Source organism: Vipera berus (assembly GCF_964194415.1).
Source record: "Vipera berus genome assembly, chromosome: 4".
In the NCBI taxonomy this organism is placed as follows: domain Eukaryota; kingdom Metazoa; phylum Chordata; class Lepidosauria; order Squamata; family Viperidae; genus Vipera; species Vipera berus.
In genome coordinates, this window is record NC_138206.1 from 86,514,923 (window position 1) to 86,535,250 (window position 20,328).

Below are 20,328 nucleotides of genomic sequence, written 5' to 3' on the forward strand. Positions count from 1 at the left end.
TTTAACCCTTTACTCATGTGGGAGGTAAAGAATAAGTGTTACATAGACCATCTTTAAAAATCTAAGAGCTGTACAACTAACTAGCCATTGAAAGAAAATGAGAGAGAGAGCTAGAGAAACAGAGATAGAGACAGATTATAAGAGGAAGCTTTTAAAACCTACTTGTCCAATTGCTATTTCATGCGATTCTGTTTGCTCTTTCAGTCTATGGTTCTCAGATTCTACACTGAGAAGTTCCCTCTGGATGGAGTTATAATCTTTTTCCATTTGATGCAACTTTGATTCCCATCTGTCTGCCTGGTCACGGACCATGTGGAGGTTTTCCATAAGATCTTCGTTTTCTTTCTCCTAAAATACAAATTTTGATTTTATTTTTGAGACTTAGTTTACTATCTGAAACTATTAAAGGTAGTTCTCAACTTACAACAGTACGTCTAATGACCATTTGAAGTTACAATGGCACTGAAAAAAGTGACATGACCATTGTAGCCTCCCCATGGTCATGTGATTTACATTCGGATGCTTGACAACTGGTTCATATTTATGACGGTTGCTGTGTCCTAGGGTCAGATGACCACCTTTTGCAACCTTCTGACAAGCAAAGTCAATGGAGAAGCCAGATTCACTTAACAACTGTGTTATTAATTTAACAATTGCAGTGATTCACTTAACAAATGTGGCAAGAAAAGTCATAAAATGGGACAAAACTCACTTAACAAATTTCTCACTTAGCAACATACAGCCTGAGGTCAATTGTGGACATAAGTTGAGGACTAACATTTAATGGTGCATTTGTAGGTTTGCTATTATGTACAAAATCCTGATGTCTTTTAAAAATGCTTTAGATTAAAGGTTCCTGCAAACTGAATGCATCACATAGTTACATGCTATTTATAATAAAAGTGACTGATAAAAATGTTTTTTATTTATTTATTTTACTTCCTGGAGTTTAAGGTGGCATATACAGCATTTTGTCCTCCAATTTTCTCCAGTACAAAGAAGAGAGAGTAGGTTAGTCTGAGAGACTGAGTGGCTCCAAGTCACCAAGCAAGCTTCCATGGTTGGCAATAGTCTTGAATCTGAGTCTTCTCAGTGTTTGTTTAATACTTTGACCCTATACCATACTAGCACTCTCTTTTCAAAGGCAATTTTCCTGCACTATAGTTCACGCTGCTGAAAGCAGAGAGGGAATCAATCTTTGGATAAATAGCTTTCTCCTTTCACAATACTGGATCCAATTTATCATATGCAAATGTTGATCATGAAAATATGTAGTATAAATTTAAACATTTTAAGTAATCACATAACCAATTGGGATCAATTAAAGCATCATGGATCAATATTTCAGCAGTGTCAAAGCTAATGCATTGTCTGAGCACAATCACAGAAATTCAATGGACAGACTTTAAATATTTTTTAAAGCCTGACAGAATTACCTTTTGCATTCAGACAGAACTTTTAATCATACAATAATAACAACAGCATGTAGACTTATATATCGCTTCACAGTGCTCCATAGCACTCTCTAAGTGGTTTACATATTGCCCCCAATAATCTGGGTCATCATTTTACTGACCTCTCAGAAGAATGGAAGGCTGAGTCAACCTTGAGCCAGTCAGGATAGAACCCCTGGCAGTAGTAAACACTGAATATTTAAAAAGCTATCAACTAGGTCATTATTAGGAAGCTGCAAGAATTAAGGAACTTTTTGTTGGCAAAATATAAACAACAGTTTTATATTAGTTGCTAAAATTTTGCTGTTAATTAAGATTTTCTGAAATGGGTCAGACTCAGGTAACTGGCCTCTTGTCAACACGTTATTTTCTGTTTTTCATTTGCATGTCTTAAATGTTGAGTTCTGTACCTATTTTGAATGGATATCATTGGTAAAAAATAAACAATGTTAAAGGCAATATTACAGGTACTTTCAATTTATTTTCACAACTGGATTATATCTTTGAGATAACTTATATCCCTGGTTTTTAATATAACAAATTTGATTTTCTATACAAACAAATCATTGTATTCTTTTAATATCTGAACACTGCAAATTCTATACATACACACACACATATGTACACATCCAGTATGTGTATTTGTATGAGTATGTGTACGTGCATATGCATATATTTATATTCTTGTTTTATGTCATAAAAGAAGAGAGTATCCCTTCTATAGGCCTTGAAAACTGGATTTAAAAAATGTTGTACTGTAATCGCATCAAATCAAAACCTTTTTGGGCTGTTATTATTAATAAAACTTTAAAAATAAAATTTCATAAAATATAGTAACTGTAGTACAAATAGCTATGACAAGCACAAACATTTGGGTTTAAACTTCAAGCATAGGTAGAACAGATACTACAAATAATAGCAACAAGTGAGTAATCTAGAAAGATATGTCAAATAAAAGCAATGACAAATAGATATTGTGCTCTCTACCAGGGTAGATCTTTAAAATGGAATCAATATTTATCTTATTGTGATCAATTATTTATCAGATAAGACCTATGCTTCCCCGACCCACTAAGATACTTCATGCTTCCCCCTCCCTTCCTGCTGCACTGGACTCACCATGAAAAGATGTGTCTTCTCTCTGACGTGGTTCCCACTCCGCCCGGATCTGAGGCTAGGGGATGCTTCCGCGCACCTCTGAAGGCCCATCTGGGCGCCAGAGGCCTTCTCTAGGCTGCTGTTGCCTGGAAATGGGCCACTGGAAGGCCACAGAAGCATTCCCTGGCCTCAGATAGTGGCTGCAGTGGCCTGGAGAAGGCCTCCGGCTCCCAGATTGGGCCACTGGAGGCCACAGAAGCGTCCCTTGGCCCCAGATCCGGGCAGCAATGGTCTGGAAAAGGCCTCTGACATCCTGATCCAGCCTCCAGAGGCACGCAAAAGCACCCCCCCCCGGCTTCAGTTCTCTTCTCTGTTGCAGAGAACAAAGGCCTAAAGTATCACGAGAACACACAAGATCAGTATGATGAGATCTCGCCCCACTGATCTCACATGATCTTGCGTTACTTTAGGCCTCCATTCTCTGCAAACTCACCAAAGGCCTGGAGCAGCCAAGAAAGCAAAGGATCTCAAACTTCACAGGGTGAGTATTGAAGGCCTAGTGCCTCGAGAGACCCGGGGTAGGGTGGGAAGAAATAATCAGAGTGAATGTTGCAGAGCCTCTGCGGTCACTCATAAGGGCAAATGACTGCCATGGTGCTGCAATATTTGTAACTTCGGGTCTTGCTCATAAGCACTAGGTGGCGCTTATTGCATAATTTCAAACGAGCGTTAAGTGAACGCTCATAACTCAAGGATTACCTGTATATATAGGAGGTGGTATTAGCTTTCCCTTTTTATATGGACAGTCGTCTCAGTCCAGATTGTGCCACTGTGTATTTACAGTTAAGAAACTGGATCTGGACAACATGCAATTTTCATATATAGTTTTCTAGAAAAGAAAGATTTAGCCAAAAGGAAAAGACAGTTATAGTTTCCTCCTGCACTTGCCAGCTTTTCCTTGAAAGTTTTTCAGTAGTCATTTCCCAGTAATATATTTTAAGGAAAAATTAGAGAAAAATCACCTGCAAGTGAGAATGAAACTGAGGAAGAATAAAACAGCTCCTTCTCATTTGACAAATCTCTCTTCAAAATTTTGTTCTTTATATTAGCATTTTAAGGGAAACATGGATGGCTTTCATGTGTTCTTTCATCTCAAACTGATAGGAAATTCTTCAGTCCAGTCAATTATCAATAATTTGATAATTACCAACAATTGGGCATGTCTTGGAGTTAAAAAAAAGGGGGGATGGGTGTCAAATTGCCCATGCCCATTCTAAGCATTGGCCATTCAAAGAAAGAGACACATATTGTGGCAGGAATCCTTGTACTAAGAAGCCTTTTTATAGTTGTATCTTTTCAAAGTATATATTTACTTTAGAGTTCAGCAAGTTCTTCAGTCTTTGCAGATCTTCAGTTTTCAACTTCATATCCTCAAGGTCATTCTGATATTTATTGAGTTTATCAAATAGAAGCTGTCAAACAAATATGAAGCATTATTTCATATGTTTAATTTATTCATGTGTTTAATATGATTTGATATTTAAAAGCATTAATAAGTTATATTGTTACATATAAAAAGATTAATTACTTTAAAATTGATAAAATGTATTTCAGTAGTGTTATTCTTTATTCAAGAAAAGTTGAGGATCAAGCTAGGCTGCTGTCTGAGTCTGACTTATATAAGAGAAAGCTATAGTGGACACAGCCCTCAACCTAGATGAGGGGCCTACAGAAGGCTGCAGTAGCAGAAACTTTTCTAAGACATATACAGGTAGTTCTTGACTTACAACCACAATTATTTCTGGTGCTAAGTGAAACATTTGTTAAGTGAATTTGTTATGACTTTTCTTGCCACAGTTGTTAAGTGAACCACTGCACTTGTTAAATTAGTACCACGGCTGTTAAGTGAATCTAGCTTTCCCATTGATTTTGCTTGGGAGAAGGTTGCAAAAGCTGATCACATAACCCTGGGACACTGTAACCATCATAATATGAGTCAGCAGCCAAGCATCCAAATTTTTATTACATGGGGATGCTGCCATGGTTGTTTGAAAAATGATCATAAGTCACATTTTCAATGCCATTGTAACTTTGAATGGCCACCAAATGAAGTGTTGTAAGTTGAAGACAACCTGTACAAATGAACAGATAATCCAATGTGCATTCCACTATGAGAACGCTGCTAAGACCTTTCTTGTCTGTGTATAGCTCATAAACAACCATTCTGATTATTGGTTTTTTTCCTTAAATGCACAAGTTGATTCATGGCAAAATACAAAATTCTTTGAAACTCTATGAAGTAAAGGATTACTCTGTAATGTCCTTATTAAAGCCAAAAGAAATACTGACAAAATAATGCCTTAACTAAAATGAAAACTAGAAACAACCTTGGGAAGAAACTATATACCTGGGAATAATACCACTTGTTATTTGTGCAAGGCTATAGTTAATGGATTAAGTGGAGACCTACTAGTTTACTTTCATGACAGGCTGTAGTAAATGCCAGCAAAAAACTATTTTCAGTGTAACACCTGCAAATTTGAGCTAGCTAATGAGTCAAATGGTCTGCTCATTAGTGAATAGAATAGAATAACTTTATTGTCACTTTGAATGTACACTAATCAGCATACATTAAAATGAAATTTTGTTGCATTCAGCTCTCAAAGGGTCACCACCTCCAATATACACTATATAAATGTAACAAAAATAAATAAATACAGAATTATGCATATACCCACATATAGATAAACAACAGTCTAGTTCGGGTTATGTATACATATGCATAGTGAGAAAAAAATTGCTAACAGAACACTTAGATTCCATAAAGAAAGCATCACTAATCAATGTAAACATAATTGAATCACTTTAAAAAATTTAGATAAGAAAAAAATATAAAATATTCAGTTTTGCTCCGCTGAAGCATGGAAATCAGAACTTCAAGAAAGACGATGGGTGCTCGCTTCGGCAGCACATATACTAAAATTGGAACGATACAGAGAAGATTAGCATGGCCCCTGCGCAAGGATGACACGCAAATTCGTGAAGCGTTCCATATTTTTTTAAAAAATAAATAAATAAATAAATAAAAAGAAAGACGATGGTAAGTCAATGGAATAAGACGACAAAAATGTATAATGTTCAAGGAACAGAGGTCCCAGTGATTAAAAGTATTTCAGCAAAATGAAAAACACACCATTTTACTTTGTTATGATTTCTATGTTACTGCCTTCCTAAATTTTGATATTTTTTTAATTAATACAAATGGAATATGTGAAGCACAGTTTGCACCAATGAAATCATGTCTTCTGAGGACCAGAAGCCATAATATTTATTTCAGCAAAAAAGTTGGTAAGCAAATGGAACTCATGAATCTTTAATTCATGCATCTCTTTCAGTGTTCAAGAGAAATAAACCATCAGAATATGTCCCATTCCTTAGGATGCATTTGTTCCACATATCCAAGATGATAAAGAAGTAAGTACAAGATTTAATTCCATTTTGCTTCAACTAAAGAGAACATGCATAGAGTATTGATAATTCCTTGGAGAAGAAAGCTACTACTTCAGCCTACAAGATTAAAGATGAAGGATCTGATGAAGCATAATTCCAAGGTTTAACCTGAACATATTACGGTGAAAACCCAATGATATGTATTTATTACAGCTTTTATTGTTTTAAATCCCACTTTTCTCCATGAATTCAAAAACAGATACACACACACACACAAAGAGTATTTCTTCCAATTTTTCCTCACAACAAAATTCCTATGGATTTAAAAATGGCTTAAAGTCATCCATTGAGCTTGTATGATTGATGAGGGACTTGAACCTGGATCTCTCTTATCCTAATCTTGCACCTTAGCTATCAAAATTCATTGACCATTTGGAATAAATAAAATATTGGTAAGTAGTGGTTAAGGTCTGTTGTCCATTGTCCATGGTGTCGCGATGGGTCGGACACGACTTCGCAACTAACAAAGTGACTAAGGTACTGGACTAGAAACCAGGAGACTGAATTCTAATCCACCTTTCCTCATGAAACCAAACTGGGTAACTTTAAGGCAGTCACTCTCTCTCAACCCAACCCACCTCACACAATTGCTGTGGGGAAAATAGGAGTGAGGAGCATAAATATGTATGCTGCCTTGTCTTAAAAAGACAGAATAAAATAATAAAATAAAAATAAAATATTTCCATCTCTTAGTAGATCTCCAAGACCACCGTGTTTCCCCGAAAGTAAGACCTATCTCGAAAATTACCCCTATCTTGATTTGGGGGGGGGTTAATATAAGCCCTACTCCAAAAATAAGCTCTAGTTTTGGGGTGAGGACCAGCCTAAAAATCAAAATAGGGCAGGGGTACAGGGGTGGAGCTGCCCCACATACCCCGCACCAAGCAGGATTTTCACCCCTTGAGTGACAAGAACTTCACACACAGCTTCCAGCAGACCTCTCCTACCTGCTTGAGGCACCCTGTGCTCTCTACTCTCTATTAAGAAACTGAAAATCCTTAGATTTCTGCTCCCTTTTGCCTGTAGGGGCTGGTTGAAAAAAATAATCAGGATTTAAGATCTGTCAGCTGTCCTCGATATGTGGAAGGGACACATTCAATAAACGGCAGGAATAGAGTTCAGATCTTTAGATCAAAGCTCAGTTTTCCATCCCACCAAAAGAACTCAGCAGGCAGTCTTTTCAGCCAGTTCCAAGATGAAAGGGAGTCCTCTTAATAGTGGAAACAGCTTGCAAACTTCCCTGCTGGATTTACTACTGACTTTTTCTGCAGAAAAGATTGCAAGTGATGATCAAATGATCATGAGGTGTTTGACAACTGTCATAAGTGGGAACAGATTGCTAAGCACCCAGATTATGATCACATGACTGAGGGAGAGGTCAATATCTTACAACAGCCAGAAGTACTTTACTTTCCTAGGCTGTTGTATCTATGAATGGTCATTAAATGTATAAATGTATAACAACTTAGATAGAATTCATTCACATAAATATATCTGTACAATTATGCATTTATACTTCAATCATTTAGACAGAAAAAAGTTTGCTAGAAAGTTCTTAATGTTTATATATCCAACTACTGATTTTCAAAATTGTAACTGTTACTCTGCTAATAAAAGACCAGTAAATTATAGATAGCTTTGATAGAAATATCAAAGTTAAAGATTTACACAAAGGTAAATTTACAAAAGTAGGATTTGAATAGGGTTTGAATGGAAAGAGAGAGATGATGGGGCAGAGAGTGTAATGGCAAACAGCAAGCATATACTGTTAATATTTTATATAAAAGACTGAAAAGTTTAAAAGCAAAATGGACCTATGGAAAGCTACAAAGAATCAACACTGGATGGAACTAATGGAGGAGATGGCATCTGGGTCAGATGAAAGCTGGGAAATATGGAAATCACTGAATAGATTGTGCATGGGTACAATAAGATCCAGAGATACTCTGAACAAATGGGGCTATCTGATGGCTTCTGCCCTTTGTGATTGTGGTGACATGCAAATAACAACATATAAGTATATCTATCCTTTTTGTCCTGATCAATCTCACTTGAGGACCTCATGGCAATGAGACAGAACACAATTAATATTGCTTCTGGCCATGTTTTGTTTAACTTGTATATATTTTAATATTGTATTTTATGTCTTACATTTTATGTTGTATAGTATGCCTTACTTTAATTGTGATGCTTCTGACACAAATAAACAAATAGATCTTTTACCTGATTTTCTTGCTTAAAGGCACAAAGTTGTTCCTTTAGTTTTGTATTTTCCCTAGTTAACATATCTTTCTCTCTGCCAGTCTGATTAAGCTCACTATTAGCATCATCTAACATTTGGTGTAGTCTGCCAATATCTTGTTCATACTTGCATAATGCTTCAGTAGAATGCCTATGTAACAATAAAAAACCACAAAATTTTCACACAAAATATTAATAAAAAGGACAGACTTAAAATCTCTTCATAATACCAATTCCATGTGGATAAGAATATAACAACTGTGAATACAATGTCACACTTCTTCCATAATAGAAAGACTCTAATTTAAACAATTGTTTAAAACTGGCTTCTATTTACAGTTTTTAAAATTATGATACTTCAAATCCCTCTCTATACTGAGGAATCAAAAAAATATTAACAGATGACAAATACAGAATAAATGAAGTTATTAAATAGTAATTCTAGCATTATATATTGAGCTAATGCAAATATTGAAGTGGAAAAATCTAAATTTAGAATTCTGAATCTTACTTTGATGAATGTTCCATGTCAGAAAGAATACCCTTCAGATCTGAAATTGTCTTCTCCTTGAAAATAAATTAAAATTTCTCTTTAGTTAGTAAAAAGAGATGAAACAGACAAAAACTTAGATGTTTCTTTTAATTAAAACATTTTTTCATAAAAGTTATCAGATTAAGAGTGCAATAACATGTAGATTTACACAGTACATATTTTTCCACAATTATGGACTTAATAATATCTTACTGCCAATAATAACTATTGCTTTTTCTCTATATTGGTTTGACAAAAATTGGAATATGTAGCTGATTTGAAAAGAAAAGGAAAAAAATTATTTCAAACTGAACCAGATTTAAGAAGCACTGTCATTTACAATCCAGCAAAACATGACATTTATCATATAGTTAGCTGCCACATCCAGGCTTTTAAAAAATAATGTAGAAAGGGGAAATCTGGATCGACATCTTATCACAGAGAAGTTTTTAATTTTTCATCTTTTGATGTAGTCCCAACAAATCAAAACCTTGGATCTCTTATTTGATACTGAAGCCCCCTATTTATAATAGTTCAAGTTGAACAGAAAAAAAATTCTAATTCAATTCTCCTGTTCTTTAAAAATTTTTACCACTGCAGACTGATACCTGAAGTCATTCTAAGTTAGATTATTGCCATAAAGCATATTGGTTTGGATCAAGGAAGAACTCATATAAGGACTCACACAAGGAACAATGTTTATCTAATTGGTTCAAAGAACAATTCCCAATAATTATTGATGAGATACAGTCTAACTTAATATGCACATGAGATAAGCCCAATATGTACTTCAAGCACCAACATAAAAATCATAAGCAAAGTTATTTGGGAGTCATTTATGCAGAAATTATCAGTTATTATTATTTTGTAGAAATACAACATATACCATAAGTACAATTAAATAGTACAAATTAATACATAGATATTGTTAAACCTAAATATTTTGGATATTGCTAAATTAACGGATATTAACAATTTTAGTACTTTTTAAAAAAAATACTGAAGTTAGAAACATCCAGACAGGAAGCATACCCACATGAGCTAATTATACTTATTAGAACATTATATTAAGAGAAACCTGCAAGTCTGAAAGCACATTTTTCCTCTTTCACCTTAGAAACCCAAGAAATTAGGAAGGGAGCCTTCTGAGACATATGTTCATATTCCTTCTGCCAGCTAAGCTGCCTTTTATCTGGCCATTCTCTTGGTTGTGGCTTTTCCCATTGTCTTCTAAGGTCATTCCAATATACCTTTACACTTTGCCAAATTCATATAATTAGCAATATATTTTCCTGATTAAACAAAAATTACAAAAATGAACATTCCACAGAATAGCTGATTCTGATGCTCCATGCCAAAAGTGAGGCACAAGTGTTTCAGGTTTTTTGACTCATATATAGAGTAAAATAGTGTTGCTATGTTTCAGATACAAACTGAAACACAGTTGTTCTGATAGAATTGATTTGGATGAATGTAAGTTCAGGAGAGGTGACAACGTATAAAGGTATCAGCTAAAGGGATGTAGGTGATGAAGAAAAGGTATGTACCATGAATATTGAAGGGGCAAGTGGATCAGTGGGATATACGGAACAGGACGTCAATAACAACTGAGAGTGACTAGAATAAAAGTCCTGGAAAGATTGGGTATCAGTACTGGGTCATCAATGTTTGTTGAAGGAGAGAGAGAACTACTGCTTGTTAAGAAGTGCAGGGACAATATAGAGGTCATGTGTAGAAAAACAGGGAGGGAAATGACATCGGCCTTGCCCTATTTGCTCTGCAAAATCTCTCCAGATTTTGTTTCATCTGAAACCTTAAACAGCCAAAACATTCTGGTTTTGTTTCTGTTAAACAGCAGATAACTGGAACAAAACCCGTGTTCTGTTTGGTGCATAGTCACTGAGAACACCTAAATTTAGAATAATTTGTAATCCTGAAATTGTACTATATAAAGATTTTAAGTATTCTCAACTACAGAGATTATAACTAATCTTCATATTTTGGATAAATGTTTTCCAATAGTACAATGACTAACTAGTTTCATTTTACATTTACTGAGTACAAATATTATATGTGTTGCATAAAAACAGCCCACAAGAATGGCCATTTTTAAAAAATGAGAAAAAAGGCTGTTTTAAGAAAGGTTATACTGTTTTAATACATCCTAAATAATAATAATGTTTCTGGAATCTAAGAGAATTTTTAAATGTGTATATAATTTACATATAAATATATATTTTTGAACAATCCTAAAAGTCAGCAATAATCAGAATGTGAATTCATAAACATGCATATTAAATCAACGTATTGAAATATAATTGTTCCAATTTCCGTTATCACTGTGTTCACATAATGCTCACAGTTTAAAAAATGAGTTATATGTTTTGTTTTGATTGATCTATTGATAATATACAGGTGAAACTCGAAAAATTAGAATATCGTGCAAAAGTTCATTTATTTCAGTAATGCAACTTAAAAGGGGAAACTAATATATGAGATAGACTCATTACATGCAAAGTAAGATAGTTCAAGCCGTGATTTGTCATAATTGTGATGATTATGGCGTACAGCTCATGAAAATCCCAAATCCACAATCTCAGAAAATTAGAATATTGTGAAAAGGTGCAATATTCTAGGCTCAAAGTGTCCCACTCTAATCAGCTAATTAAGCCATAACACCTGCAAAGGGTTTTTGAACCTTTAAATGGTCTCTCAGTCTGGTTCAGTAGGAATCACAATCATGCGGAAGACTGCTGACCTGACAGTTGTGCAGAAAACCATCATTGACACCCTCCATAAGGAGGGAAAGCCTCAAAAGGTAATTGCAAAAGAAGTTGGATGTTCCCCAAGTGCTGTATCAAAGCACATTAATACAAAGTTATGTGGAAGGGGAAAGTGTGGAAGAAAAAGTTGCACAAGCAGCAGGGATGACCACAGCCTTGAGAGGATTCCTCTTGTCAAGCCGCTTCAGAAGCGTCTTACATGGACTAAAGAAACACAGACCTGGTCTGTTGCTCAGTGGTCCAAAGTCCTCTTTTCTGATGAGAGCAACTTTTGCATCTCATTTGGAGGACCCAGAGTTTGGAGGAAGAATGGAGAGGCAAACACTGCAAGATGCTTGAAGTCCAGTGTGAGGTTTCCACAGTCTGTGTTGATTTGGTGAGCCATGTCATCTGCTGGTGTTGGTCCACTGTGCTTCATTAAGTCCAGGGTCAATGCAGCCGTCTACCAGGAGATTTTGGAGCACTTCATGCTTCCTTCCGCAGACGGGCTTTATGGGGATGCTGACTTCATTTTCCAGCAGGACCTGGCACCTGCTCACACTGCCAAAAGCACCAAAACCTGGTTCAATGATCGTGGGATTACTGTGCTTGATTGGCCAGCAAACTCGCCTGACCTGAACCCCATAGACAATCTATGGGGCATTGCCAAGAGAAAGATGAGAGACATGAGACCGAACAATGCAGAAGAGCTGAAGGCCGCTATTGAAGCATCCTGGTCTTCCATAACACCTCAGCAGTGCCACAGGCTGATAGCTCCCATGCCACACCGCATTGAGGCAGCAATTGCTACAAAAGGGGCCCAAACCGAGTACATATGCATGCTTATACTTTTCAGAGGTCCGATATTGTTCTATGTACACTCCTTGTTTTATTGATTGCATGTAATATTCTAATTTTCTGAGATTGTGGATTTGGGGTTTTCATGAGCTGTACGCCATAATCATCACAGTTATGACAAATCACGGCTTGAACTATCTTGCTTTGCATGTAATGAGTCTATCTCATATATTAGTTTCCCCTTTTAAGTTGCATTACTGAAATAAATCAACTTTTGCATGATATTCTAATTTTTCGAGTTTCACCTGTATGCTTTGAAAAACATTTTTCTAAAAATAAAGTTCTCTCAATAATTCACAAAACTACGAACATACAAAAGCAGTATTAATCAAAACTACAGAGGCATTCACATATTTAAACTTACTTTAATGGCCAAGCTTTCTTCAAATGTAAGAATTTTTTCTCTTTTATCTTCTAGAAGATCTTGTAAAGAATCCTTTTCTGCCTCCAACTCAGTTATTGTATCATTAAGAGTACAAATATGTCCTTGTTGCTCCAGGCTTTCTTTTGAAAGTTGTTCTGCACACAATAAAATAATTCAATCAAATGGTTGCCATTTTGAATTTTTTGACATTTCCCATTGCCCTAGGAATGTTCTGTGTGAAACCAAACTTTTTGTTTGGAAGCTATGGTTCGGTGGTACAGGCTGTCCTCAACTTATGACCATTCATTCAGCAACTGTTCAAAATTACAACTGTATGGAAAAAATGGAGTTTCAACCTATGCTCAAAGTTACAAGCAATGCAGCACCCCCATCATCACACAATCAAAATTCAGGCACTTGGCAGCCCACTCGTATTTATGACTGCAGGAACAATACAAACCCCCCCCTCCCAATCAATCTCCTCTACCAATCTATGCATAACTCTATGCCCATTTGGATACCCTGCAGAGTGGCATTAGACTGTGGCAGCACTGGGGCTGGAGCTGAAGTAGAGGCCTGGGACCTTCAGCAGTTTCAGCCAGCTGCCACTAACCTCAGACCTTTACTTCAGCCCTTGCCTTTGCCACTGAGAAGTGCTGCCTCAAGCCTCACACCCCTGGCCTTTGCTACTCTTGCTGTTCTCAAGCTGAGTATCCCATCAGCTACATGTGCCACACCTTCCTTAAGCTGGCTTCGTGGTTCTTTCCCCAAGCAATGTCACATTCCTTTTACAAGCTGGCCTCATGTTTCTTCTGCAAGATGGTATCCTATTTTAACAATTTTTAGAAACCTTTTCTTTTCCCCAGGTCTTGCAAGAATGAGACTTCAGCTCGAGAATGGCAGGAGACCCGATTTCGTGCATGATTTGGAAAATGAGGTTTCTGAAACATTGAAGTTTCCAAAACATCATTCAGTATGTTCTCTAGCCTAATTCAGAATGCTGATTATCATCTATATAGTTCAAGTTCAGGCTTTCTAAGGAGCTGCCTGCTGCTATATATTTCTGATTTTCTCTCAAGTAAATTTGCTCTCAAAAGGCCTGTGAATTCTTTCCCACTAGCCACCTTGCAGCAAATAAACATTTTGTTTACATGTTCAAATCCAGAAAGAACAACTGACAGAGACTGGTCAGTTCCCATTAGCATTTCATAGCATCATCTAGATTTATTTAACCATTCTTGTGCTAGATTGTCTCCAATGATGACAAACTTTGTAATATCACTGGATGATGCTATTAAGTCACTAATTGGCCATTAACATGTTACTAAGTTAAAACAATTTGGTAGAAACATACATCGAATATCCTTAATGTTTAAGAACTTATAAAGTACATATGGTCCAGCATGGATCTTGCAGAGACCACACTTGTTTGCCAGTTTGGTAGAGCTTTCTGGTAGGCTACATTAGATGAACTATACTGGCAGCAGACTCACAGACATTATTAGTCAAATGGCAAAACAAGATGATAGAAAGCATGAATTTATTGCCATAGTGATGACAATACTTCCTTTTCTTCAGCAAAGTAAGAGATTGTCAATTTCTTCTTTACAAAAACCCACATTTTAATCAAACTACAGCTGCTGCTGAATTTCAATACCAGCAGTCCAAACAGCAGGAGCTGGATTTCGGCAGGATCTGCTAGAAAATCTGTAGGCAATTATTCATAAACTACCAGGCACCAGTGAATAGACTGGAGGATTATTTCAGAGCTGTTTAATGAGAGAAGAACAGAAATCTAAACCAGAGAAAAGACGACAATGTCTCAGAAGATGACTTTGCTCAACAAAGATCAGAACAATCATGGAAAAAGTTAGTCTAGCAGTTTAAAACACTTGGAATATCCTACTTATAGGTATAAATGCAAATTATTGATATTGCTATTACTGAATAGAAAGAACTATTAAAGAAATATATTTTTATAAAAATTACATGAAAATTACTATTCAAATACACACACTTCTTAGAATCTACTGTGAGGATCATTCAGTGTAAACATACAATATACAACTTCTCCAAAATCAAGAGTTAAAAAGTAAAACAACCTTCCTCAACTTAGATCCTTGAGTTGCAATAACATTACAATCCCAGAATTCCTAACCAGCTTTCTCATTCTGAGAATTCTAACTAGAGATTCTGTGAACTATATTTTAAATACCATAAGACTAAATCTAAATCAATTGAAATTTGCTTTTGTAGTCAGCAATTTCACCATCACTAATTATATCTGCATTCCTACCTACCTGTTCATTATTCTTAGAAGTTCTTGAATAACTAATGTTAAGTGAGAAAACACATTTTAATAAAGACATATTATAAATATGTTGCTTTGGCAACCACTTTTGAATAAAATGTGGGAAGATAAATAAATAATAAAAATCACAGCACTTTTACTGTAAAAAGTAGTTCTATTGAAAAGTGTCTCCTTTTGCCCTAGGAAAATTATAAAACAAATTAAAAGAAATTTGAAAAAAACAAGTATTTAATATTATTTTAATAAAATAGTATATTTCATTTTTACATGACTTGAGATGACATGAGGAAAGAGCATCAGCACGTTATTAGTTCAGTCTTCTGAATTGTACATATGTTAATAGCAAATTATGTATACTTTTCTGGTGCTTTCATCAATAAAATCTAAGCAGTTAACAAAAAGTAGTATATAACATCTACAACAAAATGATAAATCTCAACAAACTATATAAATAAAATCCAACATTTAATAACAGTAATAATAACAACCAATGCCATCAAACATCTCCAAGAAGAATTGGAAATTGGCTGACAGTTGCCCAACACAACTAAATTCAAGGCCAGCTCCATCTGGCACCTCTACCTCCCATCAGTCTTTCACCATGGCCTAGATGTTATTTAAACATACCAATTTTTTCATCCAAACACATAATTTTTTCTTGAGTAAGTTGTAATTCATGTTTTTTCTTTGAAAGTTGTCGTTCTGCTTCTGTAAAGTTATGTTCTATCTTTTCATTCAGTATGCTGAAAATAAGACATTTAAATTAATTTTTGCACCCAAATAAGCAGTACCCATAAAAATAACCTAGTGATAATGACTATATCATCACTTACAACAGAATAAATAGTTTCAGACATAAGATACTTTAGTGGTTTACAGTATCATTAGGGACATTGCTGTTGTAAAGTATCAGTAATAGATTCAGGCTTTTTGCTACCAGAGTGGCGACTGGATGGTGCTATAAATTGATAGTGTATATTGCCACAAAATGTCTAAAAAAGGAAGTCTAATATTCAAATTAGGCACCTATATTTAGAACTACAGTATGAAATGAGCTCACGTAATTAACAAATACATATATTTTCACATTTTTAGATCAGACAATTTTTTAAACAAAGAACTGTTTGCATCTAGGCCTTGCATTAAATGAATAACATACATACATGATTGTTTCAATCTATTTTCTTTACCTTAGTGAAGTATTAGTTGCTTTCTGTCTATTAAGTTCACTTTCAGAATCTGCTGCCCTTCTTGCCAATATTTTCATCTCCCTTTCTACAGACTCAATAGCATCCTTCAACAGTGCTATCTTCGATAATTGTTCTAATCGTTCATTGTCAAGCTGATAAAGAATCATTAAGAAGTACAGTTATTTCACTTTCATCTGATTACTTCAAATTTGGCATTCCTAATTTTCTATAGAAGAAAAAGTCTTTTTCTAGAGCAGGGGTGTCAAACTGCCGGCCCGCAGGCTGGATGCGTCACCGGGAAACCACGCCCACCCCATTGCCGGCAATGGGAAAAAAGCTCCGATACGTTGTGCGACGTCACTAGTTTGACATATCTGTTCTAGAATAACAAAGTAAATTTCCTCTAAAAGCAGTCTTCCCATCAAAATTGGAATATGCTTTTATGATAAACATAGGGGACTAATATTTATTTTAGAAAAAGCTCCTTGTATTAAATTACTATAGGCTACCATGGTAGAATATTTGGCCAAGTATTCTGCTGTCAGAGGGTATTGTTCTGGCATTTGTTCCTCAGTTTCTCCATCAGTTGTAGATGATGGTATCTAGAGAGATGGAATTTCACATCCAAGAGTTTAAAAAGAGCACTCCAAAGATCTGCTATGAATTGTGGATTTCTATCAGAACTCAAATGATTATCCAAGCTATCATTTTGTAAAACCTATTGAAATCACATACAGGCATACTCAGAAAGGAACCCATGACAAGGAAGGAAATGGGCTGATAGTATGCAGGCTCTTCATACATGACAGATCATTGTAAAGTCCAAACAAACTATTCCAAGGCCCTTATGTGGAGGGACGAGGCTTTGATTAGCAATATATAAGCCACAGAAAAGAGAATGAGGACTTTTGGGCTGGTCCCATGACAAGAGTTGCAGGATTTCTTTCCTCAATTCAGTCATTCCAGCACAATTCTGTCTGCTCCCAGAAAAAAAAGGGGGTGTGCGTGTGTGTAATGGCAATAGATTTACTAAGATAATCTATGCCTGCAAATAAGAATATGTTAGCTGTTTTGCTGAACACAGCTCCCAATGTTTCACTAGAGTGGAGGCAAAGATTTCAGGACACAGGATGGAAGCTGAGGAAAAGGTCCCAATTCTGAAAGACTTCCTTGATGGTCAATAGCTGCTTGTTAAAAACACCAGCTTATCTCCACTAATAATAGCTGCTGATAAAGGACATGCAGGAGAGAAAACTACTCCACACCTACAGTTTTTTACAAACAAAATTGCAAGGTGAAATCAAAGCTGCACCCCAAAGAGAAGGGCAATACGACAGAGAACAGAACAATGTGAATTATATATAATAGATTTTTTACAATAACAATCTTTAGTGCTTAGTAAACAGTGTGTTGTCTGGGTTCATATACTTAAAAACAATTAATAATTAATTTCTATAATTCCATAATCAATCTATTAATGATATATTACTTTAATTTTCTCTTCTTCCAATAGTATTCTCCTTTTATCAACATTAAGCAAATATATTTAATATTTTCAATATATACAAGATTGAATATAAATATTTTTCTTGTGTTTGTACAAATAACAGTAACATCAGCATATAACACCTTTTCTGATTGGTTTATATTTCAATTATATTCATAAAAGTCATCTTATTAAGTCACTATATATCCTCTGTTCACGATTGTTATTTAAGCTTAGTTTCCTCTCTATATTCAAATCATTCTTATCAGTCATAATTTTCTCAATGTTAATTACCTTTAAATATCCAAACTTTTCATTCACATACATCTTCCCAATATTTTTATATTTCATATATTATATACTAATTATATATCTTATCTCTCTTACTGTAGGGCCTCTTTATACCCATGATTTATCTATTCTTTTAACCATATTCAAACAAGTGTTTAATCATATAGTACACCATCTAGTAGGTCGAATCAAATCTCTTGAATCTAACTCTAGCCTTCTTCTTTTGCAAAGTAGTTTTCCAAGTCAGTGTATTCAGGTTGCCAGGAGATTTTTCCTGTATATTTGTGAATGTTGTTGGGGATAGAAAAGACAAGTTAGGTAGAATGTGGATTTTTGTCTCCCAAACTCTAATAATTCTCCTGGCTGCTCTATAATCCATTTTGTTAGATCTTCTTTCCTATCTTCAAGTTTATTTTGAAGTTCTGAAAAATAAGATATCTTTTCCATTTCCATTGTTGTGGGAAAATCTTGCAAGTCTTCTTTTGTTTGTATAGTTCTCTTCATTTGTAGCTTCCCTCTTTGGGTCTCTGTTATCTGGTTTGTTTGTTCATTCTTTGTCATTGTTTTCTCAGAGTTTTTTAATTGTAAGTTTAAGTTAAAGATGTGTTCTTTTATGTTGTCAAAGTTGTTTTTAATCTCATCATGATTTGAAACCATTGTCATTTGAATCTGTCTCAGCATTGCATGCATTTCCTCCTGGAAAATATTTGCCTTGTCTTTAAGTATTGCTCCTGCAGAACTTTGATGTTCCAGGCTAGGGCCTTCAGAAGGAGATATTAGGTGTGGTTTCCTGCCACTTTTTGATAGGCATGTAACATCCATTTTGTCTCCCCCCTCCAGATAGTCTCTGTAATTAGCCTTGTCAAACCAGCCAATCTTAAAGTCCAAACAACCAAATCTTATATAGTTCTTATCTTTATAATCCAATGCGTTTCCAATTACCAAAGCACCATTAAAAGCAGCATTTTATAATAGTTCTTCTATTCAGGGATCTTACAATTATCAGCCAGTCAAATTTAGAGTCCAGAATGTTTCACCACCTAGGAGCTTTCCAGTAAATTCCCCCCTAAAATATTAGCCAAAAGTCAAGGTTTTTCTTTCTCTGCAAACAATTCTTAAGCTTAGAAATCACAGCTTAGTAAATATTTATAGTCCCAGAAGGTCAGCAGTTTTTAAAACAAATATAGTTTTCATTCTGTAGTAGACAGCCCAGTATATTTTCTTTCCTCTGTTCCTATTTGGTGAGAAGTCACTGAGGTTCAAAGGAACAAGTTGTTATTTCTTGGCTTTTTGCCAATTTCTGAGTCAATTCAGCTATTGTTCTATGTTCTAATCCTCCACTAGATGTCAGTAGGCATTCTTTTTAAAGCAAAAAGTTATTTTCTTGTAATTTCATCAATACTCTTTCAGATGTAAAGTCTTAACAGTTTTCATAATTTTCAGATTTATCCAGACTGTAGTATTATTAAGTTCATTTCAATATATTTCTCTCCCCCATAAAAATTCAGTCGCCACTTCCATCTATGGAAGGATGGGAGTGTGATCCCCTTCCTTCTCACTTTTGGAGGATTTTTTTACTTATTGGGGATCTTTTCCAGGAAATCAGTAACAAAATAGAAGAGAGAAGATTGATATTCTCACCCAATTCCAAGCACGCTGTTCACGATTGTTCTAGTTAATTCTTTTGGACTTTGCTTGCTGGTAGCTTAGGCTAGTTACCAGTATGAAGCTAGCCTTTCTCCTGTCGGGTTGGAGGGCTTCCCCCAGATCAAATGGATTGATTGCTGTCTTTCCGTGATCCATGGGGGGAGGCCTCCTTCTTTGTCACCTCTCCAGGGCGACTTTAGACCCATTTAGAGTACCCTGGCATGGGGTGCAGAGCCCCACAATCCCTTGGCTTTGTGGTGCGGCACAAAACTGGAAGGTTTGTTGAACTTCAGAATTTCACTTAAAGGAATTGCCTTTCTGATAGGATGCTCAATAGTGTGAGCTGCAGAATTAGGAATAAATATATAATCAATATACTGCCAAGACCAAGAGGTTCTTTTCCAATATCTGAACTACCTCCCCCCCAACACACACACTTCTAATCCAGTGTCTGAAACATTAGACCAAACTGGCTTAAAACTCTTGCCTTGCTTATCATAATTAATGAAGTTCTACAAAAAGGTATTTCAATATATCTTACCAAGTTGTTATATTCATACATTTTAGCTACTGATGCCAACATT

At 35.5% G+C, this 20,328-nt stretch overlaps 1 protein-coding gene across 4 annotated transcripts in view; it reads right to left on the reverse strand.

Moving 5' to 3' along the window:
• TSGA10 (testis specific 10) overlaps positions 1–20,328 on the reverse strand; it is a 44,653-nt gene that overhangs the window by 12,068 nt on the left and 12,257 nt on the right. For all 4 annotated transcript variants that reach the window (XM_081326423.1, XM_081326422.1, XM_081326420.1 and 1 more), the window contains exons 9-15: positions 16,321–16,472; positions 15,758–15,873; positions 12,820–12,974; positions 8,815–8,870; positions 8,286–8,454; positions 3,926–4,024; positions 163–348 (exon numbers count right to left, since the gene is read on the reverse strand). In XM_081326423.1, coding sequence (XP_081182549.1) covers positions 163–348; positions 3,926–4,024; positions 8,286–8,454; positions 8,815–8,870; positions 12,820–12,974; positions 15,758–15,873; positions 16,321–16,472 — 933 coding nt within the window. The remainder of the gene's footprint in view (positions 1–162; positions 349–3,925; positions 4,025–8,285; positions 8,455–8,814; positions 8,871–12,819; positions 12,975–15,757; positions 15,874–16,320; positions 16,473–20,328) is intronic.